The sequence below is a fragment of the Fonsecaea multimorphosa genome (assembly GCF_000836435.1).
Source record: "Fonsecaea multimorphosa CBS 102226 unplaced genomic scaffold supercont1.55, whole genome shotgun sequence".
NCBI classification, from domain to species: Eukaryota; Fungi; Ascomycota; class Eurotiomycetes; order Chaetothyriales; family Herpotrichiellaceae; genus Fonsecaea; species Fonsecaea multimorphosa.
The window spans coordinates 22958-42442 of record NW_015971689.1 but is presented as its reverse complement, the minus strand read 5'-3'; the positions used below and the strand labels follow the sequence as shown (position 1 = coordinate 42442).

The 19485-nt window shown below is 52.9% G+C and overlaps 7 protein-coding genes across 7 annotated transcripts; 2 read left to right on the top strand and 5 right to left on the bottom strand.

Annotated features, from left to right (window-relative positions):
* Positions 1-1818: 1818 nt before the first annotated feature.
* Z520_12370 (uncharacterized protein) lies at positions 1819-2514 on the bottom strand (the record flags this gene model as incomplete). The annotated part of the gene is made up of 3 exons (XM_016782856.1): positions 1819-1967; positions 2044-2123; positions 2180-2514. 3 exons carry the CDS (start codon positions 2512-2514, stop codon positions 1819-1821), a joined length of 564 nt encoding a protein of 187 aa, XP_016626057.1.
* Positions 2515-3917: 1403 nt separating this feature from the next.
* Z520_12369 (uncharacterized protein) lies at positions 3918-5315 on the bottom strand (the record flags this gene model as incomplete). Its single annotated transcript, XM_016782855.1, has 3 exons — positions 3918-4673; positions 4735-4866; positions 4923-5315. The coding sequence occupies 3 exons, from the start codon at positions 5313-5315 to the stop codon at positions 3918-3920; spliced, it is 1281 nt and encodes a 426-aa protein (XP_016626056.1).
* A 685-nt stretch (positions 5316-6000) lies between these two features.
* Positions 6001-7620, top strand: Z520_12368 (uncharacterized protein; the record flags this gene model as incomplete). The annotated part of the gene is made up of 1 exon (XM_016782854.1): positions 6001-7620. One exon carries the CDS (start codon positions 6001-6003, stop codon positions 7618-7620), a length of 1620 nt encoding a protein of 539 aa, XP_016626055.1.
* Positions 7621-8193: 573 nt separating this feature from the next.
* On the bottom strand, positions 8194-10935 carry Z520_12367 (uncharacterized protein; the record flags this gene model as incomplete). The annotated part of the gene is made up of 1 exon (XM_016782853.1): positions 8194-10935. The coding sequence occupies one exon, from the start codon at positions 10933-10935 to the stop codon at positions 8194-8196; it is 2742 nt and encodes a 913-aa protein (XP_016626054.1).
* Positions 10936-12552: 1617 nt separating this feature from the next.
* On the bottom strand, positions 12553-15986 carry Z520_12366 (uncharacterized protein; the record flags this gene model as incomplete). Its single annotated transcript, XM_016782852.1, has 2 exons — positions 12553-13643; positions 13697-15986. 2 exons carry the CDS (start codon positions 15984-15986, stop codon positions 12553-12555), a joined length of 3381 nt encoding a protein of 1126 aa, XP_016626053.1.
* A 319-nt stretch (positions 15987-16305) lies between these two features.
* Positions 16306-17283, bottom strand: Z520_12365 (uncharacterized protein; the record flags this gene model as incomplete). The annotated part of the gene is made up of 3 exons (XM_016782851.1): positions 16306-16892; positions 16961-17069; positions 17119-17283. The coding sequence occupies 3 exons, from the start codon at positions 17281-17283 to the stop codon at positions 16306-16308; spliced, it is 861 nt and encodes a 286-aa protein (XP_016626052.1).
* Positions 17284-18101: 818 nt separating this feature from the next.
* On the top strand, positions 18102-18768 carry Z520_12364 (uncharacterized protein; the record flags this gene model as incomplete). Its single annotated transcript, XM_016782850.1, has 2 exons — positions 18102-18191; positions 18331-18768. The coding sequence occupies 2 exons, from the start codon at positions 18102-18104 to the stop codon at positions 18766-18768; spliced, it is 528 nt and encodes a 175-aa protein (XP_016626051.1).
* Between the last annotated feature and the right edge of the window lie 717 nt (positions 18769-19485).

Below are 19485 nucleotides of genomic sequence, written 5' to 3'. Positions count from 1 at the left end.
CTATTATATATGTAGTATTCCAGCTCGATTCCAGTCCAGCTCGATTCCAGCTCGATTCCAGCTCGATTCCAGCTCGATTCCAACTCGATTCCAACTCGATTCCAGCTCGATTCCAACACGATTCCAGCCGAAGTTAGACCGAGTCAGAACCACAACGTTAATAATACTATGTACGTACATATAGTATGTATTTATACTGCTATGTACCGAGTAGTACTTATATTAACGCTATATCGACGTACTTGATGCCTAGGCACGTCCTTGAAATCTTGATTCTTGATACATAGTAAGCGTAGACGCGTATCACCCAGACATATCAGGTCGACTGACTTTTTCTTTTAAGAGGAAACGGCGTACTATATACATACTACCATACTAAGTACTAGTATATATACTATGTATAGTAAGTATGTATGTATGTAGTCACCAGGTGGTGCCTGCCACTTGTCGCTCCTACTATACTTAGTATGCTTAGCACATACGAGGCAGGAGCAACCGTATTAACAAAAATTCCTATAGGCTTCTCTATTTGGAGAGACTCGTACGGTATAGGATGCAAATTGTTTGCTAATGAATATGTAATGGTCAGCGAGAAGACTTCGGAGTGAAGTGGAAAAGTGTCACTCAAGTGGCTTATAACGGCCTAGCTGGCTATAACTTCATGTTACATACTTACTTAGGTACTATGTATCTATCGTGTGATTTCTTGTATCACGTGACTTTATTATGGCACGTGACTACTACATGTATGTATACTACTATGTAGTCGTGGCTTGTGCAGTGGTGTGCTTGTAATTTTACTATGTAGCTCTCTATATGCGAAGGAAGTACTACTGCTGTAGAGTAGTAATATGAACCATTTACAAAATTCCCACGTTGGAAAATGCATCCCTTTCATCTGGAGATGCCACTTCATGGCCAGTCTCCTCCCAGGCGCTTGCATATTCACCAAGGGCCGTACCTTCCTTCCGTTGTACGTGACGGCCTGGTCTTGGCATGTAGTCATGTGCCTAACACTATTAATCTCGCTGTTTGCAACCTAGCACGTTCAAAGTTCTATTCTCCCTCTCTCTCTCTTCAATCGATCCTACTGAGTTCAATTCGATCTTCCTGCCTGATTCCCGCCACGGGTTCCATGGACTAAGTATTTGGGGCTGGATCGGCGCTGAAGCGATTTGGAATCGTACAAAGTGCGTCCGAACCGCTCTCAATCGAGAAATCACTGTGCAGCTCTTGACTCGAGGCTGGAAACATTGAACGTTTCTGATCGGCTTCGAACCCCTCGCTATAGTACATACATAGTATGTACTTGGTACTCAGTGTCTTCGCAAATGTTGTACCCTACTTAGTACGTCGTCCAATGTACCCTTCCTCGATCTCTGAGTCCTTTTACATCGGGATTATCGAACGGGTCAATATGTAGTAAAGTTGTTGTATGTCATATGCAGTGGCTGGCGCACGGACCACGCGACACTCTCCTAGACTGAAACACGACCGTTTCAAAAGAGTGCGCTTTTTACTAACACATTCCCCATATCTTCGGCTGTGAGCAACGCCATGACTTCCTGCGTGCCCCCTATCACTCGCTTAGGCGTCAATCTGGTCATTGACCCGGTCAGGGCGGACTTACGATAAGTGATAGGTCAACTCTCGGCGGCATCTGTCGAGATCGGCACAGCGGAAGACGTTTCAAAATCGTATATTCATCAGAATGTGGCAAGTGCCCTTGTTGCTCAGCTACTAGCTCGTTACTGGCTCTCTCCCTCTCTCTCTCTTTTCTTTTCCAAGCCCCCATCTCTCTCTCTCTCCCCTTTCCCCCTAGACTTCGGACTGCAGTTGAGCTTGCAACTCCTTCCATGTTGTGGCGACGATGGGACATCCAACGCCACTTCCTGCGCCTCCCCTGAAGTTCTGGAGGGTGACGATACACGTCTGTAGACGGGTGAGCTGGTCTTGGGCAGAAGTACCTGACCAAGGATTAGCAGACGCACGTCAACTCGAAGTACTACATAATAAATATGTGGCAAAGAAAGTGAGACTTACCAGACGGGAACGACATTCCGCTTGCGACAAAGGTTTCGAGGGCACTAGTGAAAGTACCCAAGTCTGGTGGACAGTTGCAGCTGCTCGATGTCAGAACCTATGTATCGCTGTGAAACTGAGGCTTCCATCAACTTACGGAATGTCTACATTGTTGTCGCCGACGCAGTTGGCAGTCCCGTCGGTCGCCTTGACCCCCGGAGTAATGCCGAAGGGAGGGATGAGCGAAGTATCGACCGAGCCAGAGCTAGTAGTACCCCCAGTGCTGGCCGCGGTGGTGGCAGCAGCAGGAGGAGGAGCGGCAGTGCTAGCGGCAGCAGGGGCCGCAGAGGCTTTGGTGATGAAGGTGCTCGGAGCATTGCCACCACCATGGTTGAAGAAACCGCTGCCGCCGCCCCCATGCTGCTCCCTCTGGGCGAGAACGGGGAGAGCCGGGAAGGCAGCGGCGAGGAGGTATACAACAGCGAAGCGCATTGTTGGATACTAAGTATGTGATATTTGGGGTGTTGTGTCGTTGAAATGGTGGTCCGAGGAGGTGCACTTCGGGCTAGCCGGGCTGTTTGGGTGCGAGAAAAGGAGTGTGTTGGAAGCGAGGCCGGTGTATACTACCAGTAGTAACCGTAGAATGGAAGAGGCACGACCTGCGCACAGAGTAAGGAGTGTGAGTGAACTTCAACGAACGAATTTGCCCAGAGTTTTGGAGATGGGTGCGATTACGAGGGCCCTCGGAGGAACGTGAGGGATATATATACATTGTTTGTGAGCCTGGACACGCAAAAACCCACGCGGTAAGACGACAAGCAGCATTGCGCTCAGGAGAAGTGATAGACGGGCTACAAACATGGGTTGTTCTTTGCGCTCAGTCTCACAGTCGTCGTGATTCCTTTTTTGCACATCGCATTATTGGAGTTGACGGATAGCCCCCTGCGTTTGACACGGCGCAATAGGGGTTGCCTTTGGCGTTTCACGTTTCCAAGATGCTGGTCTGCCACCCATGATTGGTTGAGGATTGATCTGCGCTTGACCCTGCATTCAGCACCTGTACGTCGCTGGGAAAAAGGGACTCGAGGTGAACAACTTGAAGCCCATTGCTTGTCTCTTTTGTTGGTCTGCCCGGTGGCATTGGGTCTCAGCACGACAAGAGAAACTTGAACGTGGCGCATCCAGAAACTCGGGACTACCCCGTGTTTTTTTGGAGGGCGCTTAGATAGAGCCAGCCCTTGGCATGCAGCTCCGATAACTGTGATAATACTTATCGATAGCCCTGGCGAAAGATCTGGAAGCCATAATACTAGTAGTTGTACCCACACCTTCTGGGGGCAAGCGAAGATGCTCTGTGCGTTTTGAAAGGCAACTTGAACCTCGCAGCAGATGATTTCGAGCGGCTCTCCAAGACTGATGGATGCCATCATCTGGATACCAGGATCCAGCAGTAGTACCTAGTACTTCCTCAAACAGGCTCGTCCTTTCCTTCTGCCAGAGAAGACGCAAGAGGGCCAGCTACAATGCCACCCTGCACCGAGTGCCACATATGACTGGTAGAACCGCCACTAATGCCACCGGGGGTGGCTTCGGGCGATCATGGAAAATACTATAGTACGTCTGACATTCTCACCGGCACTCTGACCGGGCGAACGTTCTGCGGCAAAGGACAAGAGTTGGTCAAATGGCCCTTTCAAATGACAGCAGCTATTCCGCTACTGCTCGTGATGGATGTTCACGTAAATTCCCCTTCACTTACCCTTCCGACCACGAACTCTGCAAATTGAACAAAAGGAAGACGACCGAGTCACAGCAGCAGGGATAGCCAACTGTGCATGTAACACAATTTCTCATGACTTCTGAAACCCAATCGGTTCGACTCGACCCGTCGTTTCTCAAACCACAGCCTCTAGGATCTCCTGGACCTGCTCGGCCTTGAGCAGCGGGACCGGATTTGTCGGGGACCAGAAGTCCGCCAACGCGGCCTGCGAGAGACGCGGAAACACTTCCCTCTCAATCCCCAGCTCTGACAACGTTCTAGGAAGGTCCAAAGCACGGATGATGACGTCCAGGATGTCGCCGAGATCCGCAGGGTCCTGGTGAAGACCCTGACTTGCCAATAGTTCCGCGACAACCGGCTCGGACCAGAGAATGCTCCTGACCTTGGCTTGCCGGTTGATGATTTCCGAGTTCTCGTCTGCATGCTTGATATTGTACTTCATGACGGCTGGGCACAAGATGCAGCTGGTGACACCGTGCTCCACACCCAGGGGTCCCAGTTGGTGGCCGATCGCGTGGCTTCCACCCATGGGTATCCCGGCACGAATATTGTCCATGGCAAGCATAACCGCCATCTGGCATTTGTGCCGCGCCTCGCGGTCCCTGGGGTCTTGTTTGCATCTGAGCAGACTCGGAACTAGCAGCCTTAGACCCTCCCCCGCTTTTCGATCAGAGGTCTCTGTGCCCTGGAGAGAGCAGATGGCCTCAACACAGTGATCGAGACTCCTGACGCCGGTGCTGAGCCAGTGGTACGGCGGAGTGGTCATGCATAGCTCCGGGTCGAGGATAATCAAGTTCACGCCCATACCGGAATGCAGAAAGGGTATCTTGCGCTTCGTAGAGTCATCCGTACCGCCGCCTAGGCTGAAATACTTGGGGTGTCATCAGTGTCTAGCTCAATAGATGTGATTGAGAGGAGAAAGGGATGAATACCTCGCCACCCGACAAGCTCGTAGGAATTGTGATCAGTGGCACTTTTGGCTCGTGTATCGTGGAGGGTACATCGGTGCTCTCGGCAGAGTATCTGGCGAGTTCTTTTGCTGTCTTGATATTGTTTGCTAATGCCTGACATCGAGGTTAGTCTTTGGATCGAGGACCATCTAGGAACTGCCAGAACAGACAAAGGTAACCATTTTGGCTCCGTCGGTGATGCTCCCGGCGCCCATCGTCACAAGACAGTCGGCGTTGGATTCTCTTGCCTCGGCCGTGATTTGCAAGATCTCCGACCACGGCGTATGCTGTGTCATACCCTTCTTGACGCCGACGACGTTGTCCTTACCGATCGCTTCAATCAACCTGTCCAGGCTGTCGGTTTCACGCGACAGTGTCCCAGAAGCTATGATGTACACTCTCGAGGCATTAAAAGTCTCGCGCACGTGTTTCGCACATGCCGCATGGTATGGTAGGCCATAGGAGACATAGGGCGAAGACAGTTTGAGGTTGGAGACAGGAATGCCTGCGAGATTCGTACCAGGAGGATCTGTAAATGCAGGTTTGTAGACCTCGGTTGACATTGCTGATATTTGGCCGGAGCGAGAAGAAGGGGAAGCAGAAACGCTATCCACACACGAGGCCTGGGCAGGACGGAGAATCTCCTTGACTGATGTATATTCGATCTGGCAGAAGGTCGTGAAACAGGGCTCTTCACAGTTGCCGAAGATCTATATGGAGAGCCGAGGGAGGGGATCTGCCATTTGCCCCATCCGGAATGCCTGCTAGAAGCACCCCACATTGCCGAGAAGATTTTCTCGATGCCTTTCCAGTCCGTCGATATGTCAGGAATGGTAACTTCAATAAGCAGGGAGGGATTCTTACTGCCATGTGTCCATGGTCGACGCCATTGTGTTGCGAATATTGTCGTTGGTCAAGTGACGAGGGCAAGGGCCGTGTCCTTCGACCGTCCTTACCATCTTCAATAGCCTGCGTATTAGTACAGTTAGTACTACCCTGTCACTCTCGCAATGGACAGATAGAAGAGTGCCCCTAGTCAAGTAAGACGAGGCTGTTGAGAAAAGGGTGATGGGTGGATAAGGGTGCCATCTGGGCTTAGTAATAAGCGATTAATCCGGCTGCGCGTTGCTTCGACGCGTCGCGCATCGCGCATCGATTTACCGACAATTGGAGTCCACGGAGCAGACCAATTCTGCAGTTCGAGAAACCACGACGACGGCCACCAACAATGCCGGACCCGTCTCGAGCATGCTTGCTCCTCCTGGCACCGCCCTGCCCAAGTTGAAAAGATGCCTTGCAGAACTCCTTCGCACTTGCGTGCACCCCTCCGCGCTGCTCCTCCGAGTCGAACACGTATTTGGGAAAGCGCAGGCGGGTAGCCATAGAAACCGTGCAGTGGAACGAGACGACGAACAAGACGACGACCAAGATCAAATTCTCATCAATACTGGCGTTGACCACGGCAACGAATCTGTGCCAGGGTCAGATGACACGTGGTGCGTTCGTCTCGCAGTCTCGGATGGCCACCTCCAGATCCAGGCCGTGATATCGCCAGCCCTCCTCTTTGAAACAAAGGAACTCTGGGAACTACAACGAGGGGACCTGATCGAAGTACACAAGTTCCAAGTGAGGAGCGCACCTCGAGTGAGTGGAAAAGGTCGGGTGATCTACCTGGGGATACGGGATTGCGAATGGGTTGGCCGGGACAGAGACAAAGCAGAAGAATCCGAGGGAAAGGACGGGCTTGAACTTGAAGGTGGTTTTCTCCGCGAGGAGCAGGACGACATGTTTCGCAGAAAGCCGAATGCCCTTGGGGAAGACTTGACCGCTGCTTCAGACAAAAGCGGGACTAAGAGAAGGGACGCTGGTGACCGCGCTATCAGAGTGCATCCTTCCAAGAACACACAGAGCAAACCGAACTCGTCCAAACTCGCGCAGAAGGCTTCTCGGAATCCATCAGAGGATGATTCAGATGACGATCAGGGCTTCGATACGATCTTTGTGTCCCAGTCCCGGCTTGAGCAGCGCAGGCAAGCACTTCGTCAGATCCAGCAACCGCCGTCGTCCACAGAGGAGGCTACTGTGAGCCGATTGCAGCGAGGAGGAGAACAGAACCAAGGAGTGACACAATCTGACTTTGCAGGCACATCAGTTGTGTCCACGTCGAATCGCTCCCATCGAGATATCGAGGATCATGACGGGAACCAGCCTATCAGCGAAGTCACCGCAACCCACAGTTACAATTCCCTCGCCCATCCCCATCACCAACCGACCGACCTTGCAGGCTCAAATACTCCGCCTGCGCCGCACGAGGACCCCAGTACGCACCCTAGCAATACAACGTCAGTGTCTCCAATTGACAGCCTCGCTTCGCTCCTCGCGCTGCCTATTCAGAAAAGTTACTCCTGCAGCGTCCTCGCCCTGATATCCTGGGTATCACCCTCGCTGATCCACCGACCGAACACGCCCTTCCCACCCAAACGCCACATCAAGATCCACGACCCGTCCATATCGCACCGCACGTCCGGTGTCACGGTGTTTGTATTTGTGGACGCGCAGACATTCCTCCCGTCTGTGGGCACCGTGGCGCTGTTTAGCGGGCTGGTTATGAATAGAGTCCGAAGAGGCTCCGCGGACGGCGAAGGGGACGTGATTTTGAACAAATACCCTACCAAGATGGGGAGCCAGAAAGTGGAGAACGAGGACGGAGAGTCCGCTGGTGCCTACGACGGGGAAAGTGGAGGCGAAGGACAAGGGCAAGGAGAGTGGTTCATTTGTGACGAGGCCAGATTGGTCGGGATGGGCTTCGACGTGCATCGAATCAAGATGTGGTGGGAGCAGAGACTTGCCGCCAGGAAGAGCAAATAGAAGCCTCAGCAGGAGAGCATGTCCGAGCCGAACGATACCGTTTCACATTGTTAGCTCTATTCGAGATAACGCCAAAGAACAGCCCTAAGGGACGAAGTTCTCAATCGTGGATTGCCTGATGGGGAAATCCAAGAGAGACAAGGTGAATAGCAAAAGCGCTTCGTTACTCGTCGCAACTTCATGTCACGCAGACAGACCGTAGAATCCCGCCCGCTGGGCTCTTTTGTCTGGTGTCCAAATCCACATACTCTATCGTTTCTTCATTTCTCTCTCCCCCGGGAGAGAGGTAGATATACCCGATCCACCACTCACTCGTATCTCAAGTCCTTCTCGCGCGTCGACACGGTGGTGGAATGGCCTTTGTATCGTCCGGGTCTCTCCAGATATAACAAGCCATGGCGATGCCCATCCAACTTCGCAATTTTACTGCCGAATCAGAATATCGGGCTCGGCTCGTTATCTGGTACCCAGATTGCCTTCCGGTCCGCTCGTTGTGATTTTTGACACGCGGTAAAAGTATCTTTTCCGTTCTTGTCCAGAAGCCATCCTTCAAGACATGAAGGTCCGTCGTGATCAAGGCCCGAACTTCTCTCCAGGCTTCAGCTTCAACCACGGGCACGCTTGCCAGTCGCAGCCCATCTTGTAGACCTCTGTTCCCCACCACTTGAACCCTTCCATCCAACCGGGATACACGAAGCCAAAAAAGACAATCAGCAACGAGAAAGCCAACCCGGAGTCGAGTGCGGCGGACATGGTCATGGTGTACTTCCCCCACCAACTCGGAGCCCTCCTCCTCACGAGTCCGTTGAACAGAAAACATACCACGGCCCACACCGAAAAATTCAACCCGGTTGCGGGCGGGATCCAGGAAAGGGAGCCGAAAAGGACAGGGAGATTGATCCTGCGCCAGACGGATTTCTTCGCGCTCTTCCTTCCTACGAGCCAAACGAGTATTGGTGCGATGAAGCCGATGAGGAAAGCCCAGACAAGGTGTCGGTAGAGTGCACCAGGGCCGAAGAAGCGCTGTGGTCCGACAACGCCCCAAAGTATGCTGCCGTTGAAGTGGACACGGGCGATGGGGCAGTTGAACCCGTTGATTGCTTGCGGCGTGCAGATGCTAGGGATGTTGATGAACATCCAGTTGAGCACCGTAATTTGTACCAAGCTCGAAACCAAAGTGGCCACCATCTGGACTTTAAAAAGCAGTTTTGGTGGAATCTTCATATAGTGGCCCAGTTTCAGATCCGAGGAGAACTTGATACCTTGTGCAGAAGAGATGTAGCAATAGGTCACGAAAACCATGTTGGCGACCGGGCGGCCAGGAAAGACCACGCCACAGATCAACTGGCAAATCAAGTAGAGGCTACTGTGCTGGTTGGTAATGGCCATGACAATACCGACGGGGATAAAGAGGACGGTGGTGATGCCAAGAGCCATAAGAAGGCCATACCAGGGGAGATGGACCGGATAGTACTCGACTACGAAGATGCCGACGCCCAACATGCTGACAAATGTCAGAGCATACCATGTCATGGGAACATCTTGATAACGTTTCATGAGACGGTTGTGGACATCTTCACCTCCAGCCTTGATAGATTGACTGTCAACCCTGCGCAGAGGGGTTTCGTAGTTGCCGTTCTCGGCCGCGTCTGGAATTGGCTGGTACCCGGCACTGCTCTTTTCCTGTCTGTCGTGAAAGGCCTGTTGGGATTGTCGCAATATATCTCGACCATGCCAGCAGGTTGTATGAGTAAGTAAGGCCGACAGAGCAGCGAACTGAACTCCATAGGAGAGCACATATGTGATGGGAAGGTATACTTTGGAGTAGTTGTCATAGGCTTCTTTGTCAAAGAGGAAGTTGGGAGTGAGGATTTTGCCCACATCGTAGGGCTTGCCCGTGTTGTCGAATACGGCCGAGGAGAGTATCGGCAAATATCCCGAGAACAGGACATTGCGGTAGTAGAGTATGGGAGCGATAATCCACATGACTAGAACGAGTCCGCCCACAACATTCGCAGCAGCCCACCAAGGGGTCAGCAACGGCGATCCGATGTAGGCAATTTGAGCCCAATCGAAGGTCATCGGGAAGAGCCCCAGTCCCGAAGCCACCCCAAAAAGGTTTGAGACGACCACATTCTTGGGTGCGAACCAGGTAACGACGTTGAAGTAACTCAGTGCTGGCATCAGCAGTCCTGGAAAGAAATACCACACAAACGCTGCAGCCCAGACGTAAATGAAGAATCTGTACCGTGAAATCGTCCATCCATTGGCTGGCTTGTTTTCATCCTTGTGCATTGTAGTGAACATGGCTGTCGACATAAGAGTACCTGGCCAGATCATTGCTGCCGGCCGGACAAGGTACCTTCTGGTCAGGCCAGCGAACGCATACCCAAGAATTTGAGTTGAGATGGTTAAGAGGAGTTGGTACAGGATAGGAACATCCTGTTTATAGAATTTGTGCTGCTCAACAATGACATCGGTAGCAAAGGCAAATCCGAAAGAGACATTGCTGCTAATGTACACGCAGGCGTGTTCCTTTTCATTCCAGTGGCCCTGCGCCAACCATAACCGCAATCGTTGCAGGCGCGTCTGGGCCATTGCAATGTCATCGTTCTGGAGTGAGCCATTTACAAAGAACTGTTGCTGGTCGTCTGTTCGCTTGAGAAGGTAATCCCAAAGCTTTCCCATGGGATGAACTAGCACCAGAGCAATAACAGGAGTGATGGCGACACTCGGGTACCTCAATGAGAAAAAAAGATTGGTGGCGGAGCCACCTATTGCAAATAGCAATGACAGTGCCCACATTCTGGGGGTGTTTATAGACAAGGCAGTGTTGTCAGTGGCGGGCACCGAAGCTCGAACCTCTGGGTATGGGGAATTGTCGGGCGGATCTTCTGCGGAGGGAATGTATTCTTGCCCGGTGTCTGGTGGACTTGCAGTATGCGCACTCGAGTCGGAAGACTCTGCCTTATCCTCAGCAAACGCAGAGTTGCAGGCGAAGGATGCTTTGGCATCCAAGCCCATCCCGACTTCACTGGCCACAGAGGACGACCTCCGATGCGCCCATTCTGAGCTGCGTCGCTGTTGGTAGAGTAGCCGGGCATCTGAGAAGTGACCATGATCATCCTGGAGATCATGAGCGGACTGAACCCTTTTCCCACGGCGCTTTCTCGAGACCTTTCGGTGGTGCGAGTCCTCCTCCTCGTCGGATTCCACGTCCGAGTCCCCCAGCCTGTCGTTCACCAACGGAACAGTACCATAGGAACCGGTGCCGAGGGCCGGGGAAGAGCGTATCAGAAGCAACCCTCGAGACATAATGGCATCCCAGACACGCGAGACCAGTCCTCGGCGCCTCTGGATCGAGTGGGAGCTGGGGGGCGTCACTGTAGAGGGGGCAACGGGCTCGAGGGTTCGGCGAGGTTGGAGATGAGTACCCGACTCAGTTTGGGGCTCCAATTCAGCTGACGCAGCAGCATCTTGCTGTAAACGGGCGGGAGAAGAGGACGATGGGAATGTATAGAGCTCGAGCTCGAGCTCAGAGGCGGGAGTGGACGAGAGGTGGGAAGGACGAGTAGTATCTGGAGCCTGACCCGACCCAGGGAGCATAGCATTGTTAGGTCCAGATCATGGCTGGGATGGTAGGAATAGCTAGAGCAGTAGCAAGACAAACAGGGTGTGGCCACGACATAGCAACACAAGGCACGACGTGGGAGAACCTCACCGCAGTCGGATCGTCCGCAGGTGGTGACACAAGGTTGGAGGTGGAAGTGGGCTGCAGTGGCGCGTTGGGAACGGCCACAACGTCTGACTGGCTGTGGACTGGCTTCTTGGGAGCGAGGGCGACGTTCGGAGGCTGATTCGGCGATCACATCAGATAAGATTACGTAGCTCGCAGCCTAAGAGTCTCCTTGAGACCTGTCAAGGAGGGACGGGAAGAGCCTGACCCCCGAAGCACCGCCCCCGCGGCCACCTGGGTTGCCCTGTTGCACCTGACCTCCAGGCTCTCGCCGACTCTTGCCGTGACCAGCGGGGGCATGTCTGTTAGCTATGAGCCCGCTCGCCTTGGCTAGCCTCGCCATCGGGCCCCGTTATTCACAACTACCTACCTCGTACTCACCAACATAATGTGACTCCATACCTGATAGCTTTCCTCAGACATGCACTATATGTGACGAACAGTTAGATCATGCAGCATGGACATATTAATGCTACTACTCAGCATGCTACATACAATACATTTATTCATATTCGCCTACATCTCGAGCAAGCACCTGGCAGTCAGAATCAACCAAGTGTCCTCCGGCTGCAAGAGTTCTGCCAAACAAATATGGGCAGCCCGCGCTTCACAATGAGATCAACTGTCTGCTAGAGCCTTGCCGGGTACGAGGCCCAATGCAATCAAGGCTGTCGTCGACGGTCGAAAAGAATGTTCTACACTCTATGTACCTTTGGTAGCATCACCCGTGCCGCTTATGAAGGACCCAAGCTCGAGGCACAAGCCATGCTCGTCACCAATTTACGTCACGTCTCTTTTTCTCCTCCTCCATAGGTAGGTAGACCGCTCTTGGAACTTCTACAAGAGGCCGAACGTGAACGGAGCACACAAGGTCGGGTGGCATTCAACAAAGCAGCCAATGCAAGCAAGCACCTGACCACCCAAGACTTTTCTTCAAGCTGGTGATCGTTATCAGATCATGTGGGCTGCATGCCGCTAATATCCTCGTGTTAGAAGCAGTGGAGCTGGTCTCAGACACCGACATCGGCCTCACCAACATGAAGCCATTGAGTATCCGCTTCACTTTTAGCACTCTCGCCCACGTATATCACCAAGTCTGTCAAATGCCATTATGGTCTCATCATCCCTTTGATTCTCCAAAAAACCTGGTTAATGCATTTGATGATCAGAGCGCCATTCTTTGTGGGGATTCCCTATCAAAACCCTCCAACCTCAGCGCCTGCCCGAGTCAACATGTCATAGACCCGACCCGGCAATTTGTACTTCACAAGCCCAGCGAAGACCATTAGGTCTTTGGCCATGTTACTTAGTTGGTCTTTCATTTCATCCGCATCTCCACCATATCCTGCCTCCCACCGGCCACTGCGTATGATATTGTCTCGCTCTCCCCCGATTGCCCGCACTGCCCAGACCACACTGACTCCGGCGCAACGAGCAAGGATTTGTGGAAGAGCGCTGAAGGCTGTTGCAGCCGCCCGGATGGTCGGAATGGACCCATTCGCCCGCAACGGCAACAAGCCCAGCTCGTTGAGCTCCTCCAACGCCGTCATATAACGAGGCGGTCTGGCTTCGAGATGTTCTCGCACCGAAAGCAATCGGATGAGGGCCCCGCAAACCTCCCGGTTCGCGCTCGAAATGCGGTTGAAGTAGGCGGCGTTCTCATTGTACAACGATATCATGTTCTTCCCCAACTCGAACGGAGACGACGTGGACTGTGTAAGCGACAATGATGACTGAGGTCCACCCTGGGCGCTGCTTGACGACTCGCTCTGGCCGTTGGACTTTCGCGGTTTCAAAGGTTGCAGCTGCATCGGCGCCTCGCCCAGGTCCAGTGTCACAGCGTCGGCCAGTGCTCGGTTGAGCACGCTAATGACATTGTCGTAGTCTTCACATAGGTGGTAGAGCAATACTGCATCAGCGATTTGCCCGCGCTGATCTGCAATCGCTGCAGATTGGCTGGTAATGGATCTCAGAAATTCTTCTCGTGTGTCGAGGTGGATCAACCTGGCCCGTAGCTCGATGGCGCCGGGTATCCGCGTGCCATCGCTGCGAATATCGCCCAACAACTTCGCAAACTCACGGGTTTCGAGGCAGAGTTCTCGCAAGCACTCATGACAGGCATTGATGTGGACCAGACCCAGACTTGCAGGTTGCAGATCAGAGTTGAGACAGAGCATGGAAAGGTAATCCACCGCAGGGACAGGAAGGGCCGTTCGAAAAGTTCCCGTGTGATATGCCACGAGCGGAACAAAGTTAATCATAGGTTGCTGCGTCGTCGAAAAGGTCACTGCGCGTGGGTCAGCATCGAACAACCGAAATCACCCAGACGAATATACTTACAGAGCTCGCTGCCTGCCACCGAAAAATCTGACACCCTCAACAACCCATAATATGACAGGGCAATGGCGAAGTGCACCGCGCTCAGAGGATTGAAGTTGTGCAGGTAGTCCACAGCATGCTCAAACATCCCGGCGAGCACCTGCATCAAGAAAAAGGTGCCGTAGCCACTCGAGCCGTCGACCTGATTCTTCTGGAAATGTTTCTGCCCAATTTCGGTGATTGTCTCACAAATCTGTTCAAGCCCAAAGATCTCCCCAGATATTTCCTCGTACATCTCGGTCTCTCGCGCAAGGCTGAACTGAAGCCACAGCCAGTCCTCAACCCCCTGCCCCACGGCATCCAGATGTCTTGAACTCAAGTCGCATCTTCCGATCACCTTGTAGCACGCAATTCTGTAAGGATCCACTGTGTTCTTTGGACCGACCTTCGTGCGATTTTGATACTCGTTGTCGATCATGTCTTGCAGTTTGCGGCCCAGTCGCCGATCTGGGCTGTTCGCATACGCCGTCAAATACGAGACAAAGCGCCGCTCGACAGATTGGAAGGCAGGGTCGTTGTTCACATAATCGGCCGCTTCCTTGACAAAACCGCATCTCAGCAAGTAGAAAATGAGGACCCAGCAGTAGTCACCAGTCTCGCCGCCCAGTTGTTGGAGTTCTGAACCATCCGGTGCGAGATCTCGTCGGGCAGCCCGCAGCCGGATGTAAGCTCGTACAATATTGGTGACACTCGGCTGTCCACCCAATGCCGCTTCTCTCGCGTTTTTCTCAATCAGAGATCGGAGCTCTCGCCAGAATGCGTTTTCCAAGTAGATCCGAGAGCCCTCGACGATCTGCTTCTTCAGTTTGAGGGTGGCCGGAGCAGCAACCGTCTCGTCCAAATACGCCTGAGCATACTGCCGTTCCCTGACTGTAGATTGGCCCTCTTTGGTAATTTCTCGCAGAGCTTGATATGCGTCCACTATTTGCCGGGGACTGTCTGCTTTGTTTTGCTCTTCTGTTTCGGCAAAATTTTGGAGAAGAGCGTACGACTCCTCTCGCAGCCTAGCTTGATTGAGGTCTTCCACTTTGCTAATGAACGACTTTTCCTTCGCTCGGAGATCGCGCTGCACTTGAGAACTCGAACGTGGCAGACCTGACGGCACCGGAGCAGCACTTTCGCTCTTAAAGAAGGATGTCGTCCCAGCACCAGAACCCGGAGTGCCAATGATGGATTTTTCCATGGCTGAGCGACCAAACACACTGCGCGCAGGGCGGGATGTCTCAGAAGCCCCTTCTTTGCTTCGTCCTGTAGGTTTCCCAAAGCCACCTGGGGTCGACCTACCAAAATCGGGCCCTGCGCCGTCTTCTGGAAATGCCAACCCGAGATGTTCCATGATCCTGGCCTTCTGCTCCTCGAAGTCGATACCCAAGCTTTCTTCAATAAAGCTGTCAACTTCACGATAAGCACGTTCCATGCTCTCCTTCAGCATTGCCTCCCGACCCTTGACTCTCAAGTCTCTGAGGTAGGCACTGGACTCATCGGCGAACCCCTGTGCCGCAAGGCGTGACACCGGGGCAGATTCATCAGGGCCTAACGCTTGAAAGTCCTTATAAGCCTGACCAGGAGCAACCCCAGAGCCAGCCAGCAGATAATGGGCTCGACTGTCGGGCAGAGGCTCCGTCTGCTTCGCTCCGCGTTGTCTTATCTCTTGTGCACGCCTGGCCAGATCTCCCAGATCCATACTAAGGCTGGGTAGTTGACTCTGACGGCCAGCGCCATCACCCAACAGTCTCGGTTTCTTCTTTTGACGTTCGAGCAGACTGCTGAAATATGCGGCATCTCGATTGTTTTGCGAAGGGGCAGGTGCTGGTTGACTCGCCTGCGGCACAGCTGTGTTTACTGCAGTGGTACCACCAAAAAAGGAAGTGGTGCTCGCAGGCTGTTGTGTGTTCGGGCCGCCGAAGAGGGAAGTCGTTGCTGCGGGTTGTTGGGCAGCAGTTGTCGTCGTTCCGAAGAGACCTGTTGACGGAGCTGAGGTGGTTGTCGTCCCTCCTAAAGAGAAAGGAGCAGAAGTCTTTGCAGGACCCCCAAGACTGAAGAGTCCACCAGATGGAGCGGCACTTGAGGTGGCAGCTGTGGTGTTGAGGCTTGGGAAGGAAAAAGGTTGGGACGATTGTGAGGTAGAAGCGTCAAAGACGGACTTTCGCTTGCCCTGCGCATCGGTGGTAGGAACCAAAGTGAGACCAGCAAACGGGTTACCAGGCCCTGAGGTCGCTGGGCCAGAAGGAGTTTGACCAAAAGCCGACATGCTGGCTGCTGGTCGGAAGCTACCAGAGTGCAATCACTTCGCCGACCATGAAATGCTGAAAGTCGCGTCTACAAATTATTTAGACCGCGTTCAATGAGGCCGCGAGCGCAGTCGCCGTCCCAGTTCGGAGCCTTGGCAAGGGCTTGCCGCTTTAATGCTGCCCCTATGAAGGAAAAGTATCACAGCTTCAAACCAATCCAAACCACTCCAACAATCCCCAAACCCAGCCAAACATCGAAGACATATCAATTACATACCCCTGCCTGATCCAGGAAGCAATTATGTGATTCGCAGCATCCGCCGTTGTCGCTAATGGCGATTAAAATACAAGTCTAAAGCTCTGATGAGGTCCTGACTTCCCAGCTGGTGCGAGGTAGGAGAGAGGGCATGTTTCTGCAAAATCCCAGCCAAGCTGGGCATCGGAAAATGTGTCACCGGGCGTTGGCGATGGCGAGGGCTCGAAGAAATTCTGGGCCTCCAGGCCGCCATCGCTCTCCCAAAAACCACAGTTGAACGAATCATTCATGGCTGAGGGCTCGGCACCCCCAGCAGAGTGATCTCGCGAGTGCTTAGCGGGAGTCTCAACGTCCACCATCTTGTCAGGACTTCTCAATGGGACTTGGTAGTCACCCCAATCCAGCTGGCCTTGAGTGGGACAATCTTCGGCACTGGCAGGCGTGCTGGTGGAGGAGCTGGCAGGTGAGACGATTGATTGTGAGTATCTCCCAACGTGCTCGTTGACAGCCTCAGAAAGCTCGAGTGGTGTCAATCCAAGATGCTTCAGGATGTCGTTCACAGGCTGGTCCTCTTTCATGGACAGAGCTGCAGGGTCGTCCATTGCCTCGCCTGTTCTCAGGCGGTGATGAAGTATTTGGATCGCTTCGATAAGAGTGGCTTGCTGTCGCCCTAGCATTTCGGCATATCTTCACACCGGTAAGTTACGAGTCGACCACGCGCGATTCGCGTCCACTTACGCCAATACGGTATACGGACGGGAGTTCCTCCGCACATGGGTGTACGTACACGAAGTTCCCCGTCGGGTGCAACTTTTACATGGTGTGTCTCCGTCGCACTGTGGTTGAACTTGCCGATCAGACGTTATTCCGCGGGTGGAGAAGAATGAGAGACGAACCTTGGCCTTTTTGAGCCTACAAAGATCACAGGCGCGCATGGTGCGCGGATTTTTCTTCTTCCGTCTCATATAGGACAAATCACCGCCGGCGTCGAAGCCACCACTGCGCCGCTCAGTGGGAGGAGCGGGCGCAAGTGATACGGAGTACTTGCTTCCTGGCGGCATGGTGGACGGGGCAAAGATTGTCCTGTTCATGACTCCTGTTGATGGCTGCACTGCGATGGATAATATTCTCTTGGATACGCTGGAGACGACTGTGTTCCCAGAGAGTGGTCAATGTACCACCCAGAGCCTGTGGAACGACTTTTTAAAGGGTCGATCTTGCGGATGCCGGAGTTTCAGCATTGTGATAAAGGTATTCTTTTGTACCATCTGGAAGCAGCGTGCGCGTTCGAGCCAACGTACCATGATAGACTTTCTGGGGCGGTCCCGCATTGACAGGCTTTAAGCCATCATCAGACAATTTACGAGCTGCACTGGTCACGACTCGAAAGCCGGGAAAAGCCCGCGACCCTGGAGCCGCTCCCATGCCACGTGGCTGGCTCCCTCACCTGATGGATTTCCTAACTCCCACTCGCGTATTTTGGTCGAGGCCTTCAGAGCATTCTGCTCGAAAAGCAACCTGTGCGAGTGATTCTCACGTTCTGGGTCAAGCGAGGCCAAAATATGGCGACTGCTGGACCTTCAGGAAATTTCCATGGCAGCTCTATTCGCAGAAAAGATGGGGTCGTGCCATTATCATCTCACCGTCAATGGTGTGATTAGGCTGTCACCGTCCATATGGCTTGAAGTCTACTGGGTCAGCAGAATATCGTCGACGTCGTGCGACGCGAGTTATATAAACAATGCGGAAAGCCCAACCCCTGTTTTTGCATGGATTCACCAACAGCTCGCAGAGACAGCAGAATTTCCTGCTTCGTGAAAAGAACAAGTCATATCCTACGCTTCTGACAATACCACTCGAGTGTTGAACAGACATCAAGATGAAGTTTGAGAAGATATCGAAACCCAGCGGGGGCATCGTCCGCAACACGTCCAGGTTTCTTTACCAGGCTGAGGCCTTGTTTGGTGGGGTACGTAACCTCTCCGTTCTTCGTTGTTGGGCTCTGCTGTAGCTTTTTACCGTCCTTGAGCGCTCCCTGGGGATCTGGTCGAGGGGGTAACTGGGCCAGACAATGACACATAGAAGCTAACGCAGTTGACTTTGTCTAGATCATCCTTGGTATCGTGAGTTGGTACCTTTCTCATTGGAGAGACACCGAAAAGTATCCGGGGGCACGTCTGTGCTTCACTGAGGTCTTTGCTGGCTTCGCCATCATGTACGGAAGCATCGCCATCTGGACCTACAATTGGTTCCCCATCTGCTTTGCAGTGATCAACTTCATCTTCAGCCTGGCATTCTTCTCCGCCTTTGGCGCGCTGATCGAATTTGACTGTGACAAGAACTGGGTTGGGTGGGAAGTGAATGTTGGCAAGGGATACAAGGCATGCTGGAAGACGACCGAGGCCTTTACCTTCATCGCCGCCTTTTGCTTCCTGGTCAGCACCGTCTTTGCGCTAATGACCAAATCCGCCACGACCGAGCACCACATCCACATGATGCATAGGAAAGCCAGCGGAACCAGCAGCACCGCCGAGACCCAAGTCTAAGGCCGTGCCCAAGATCAAGGTCGAGATCAAGAACGTCGAGCATGATCAAAAGCGAGCACACACCCCCTCTTTTCACTGAATACGTGCTTTGTTCCCGATAATACCGACAGCGTTCACTGTAATAACACTGTTTCCTTGCAACACCTAATGGAGAGTCTCTGATGGCGTGTTATGACTCGCCAGCACACTCTCGGAGAAGATGGGCCAATCCAGGGCGGGGAGGGCAGGGGGACTGGCCGAGGGAGCTGATGTGAATAGTACTTTTTGAACAAGATTGTCAGCGCGCGTGTATGTTAACGAAGAAATGATATCCCTGGGGCAGTTCTGGCGTGAGCACGTTTTACTTCTATAGCCTCTGGACGACACATCTAACGAGAATAATCATAATAGTTTGTGCTCTGAAAAGGCGTGTTTCCCGATTGAAATGGACCAGCAGCCAGAGAAACCAAAGTCGACTCTGGGGCTGAAGATCATGCATAAAGACTTGATACTTCAATGGGGCCAAAATCTCAAACCACAGTAAAAATACTCTTCCACTGTTTCCACTCTCGTCTTCCTGGTTCTTCTTTCTGGGGACATGCACGGCAAGAGAACAGACGATTTTTGACGTCATCCACCTCTACGAGGTACCTTGTCATAGTCACGGCTACGAGGCAGTAGCGAGCTTGAACAGGAATGTAAGTCACCCCAGGTGTTGTACCGAGTCGGAGTACCTAC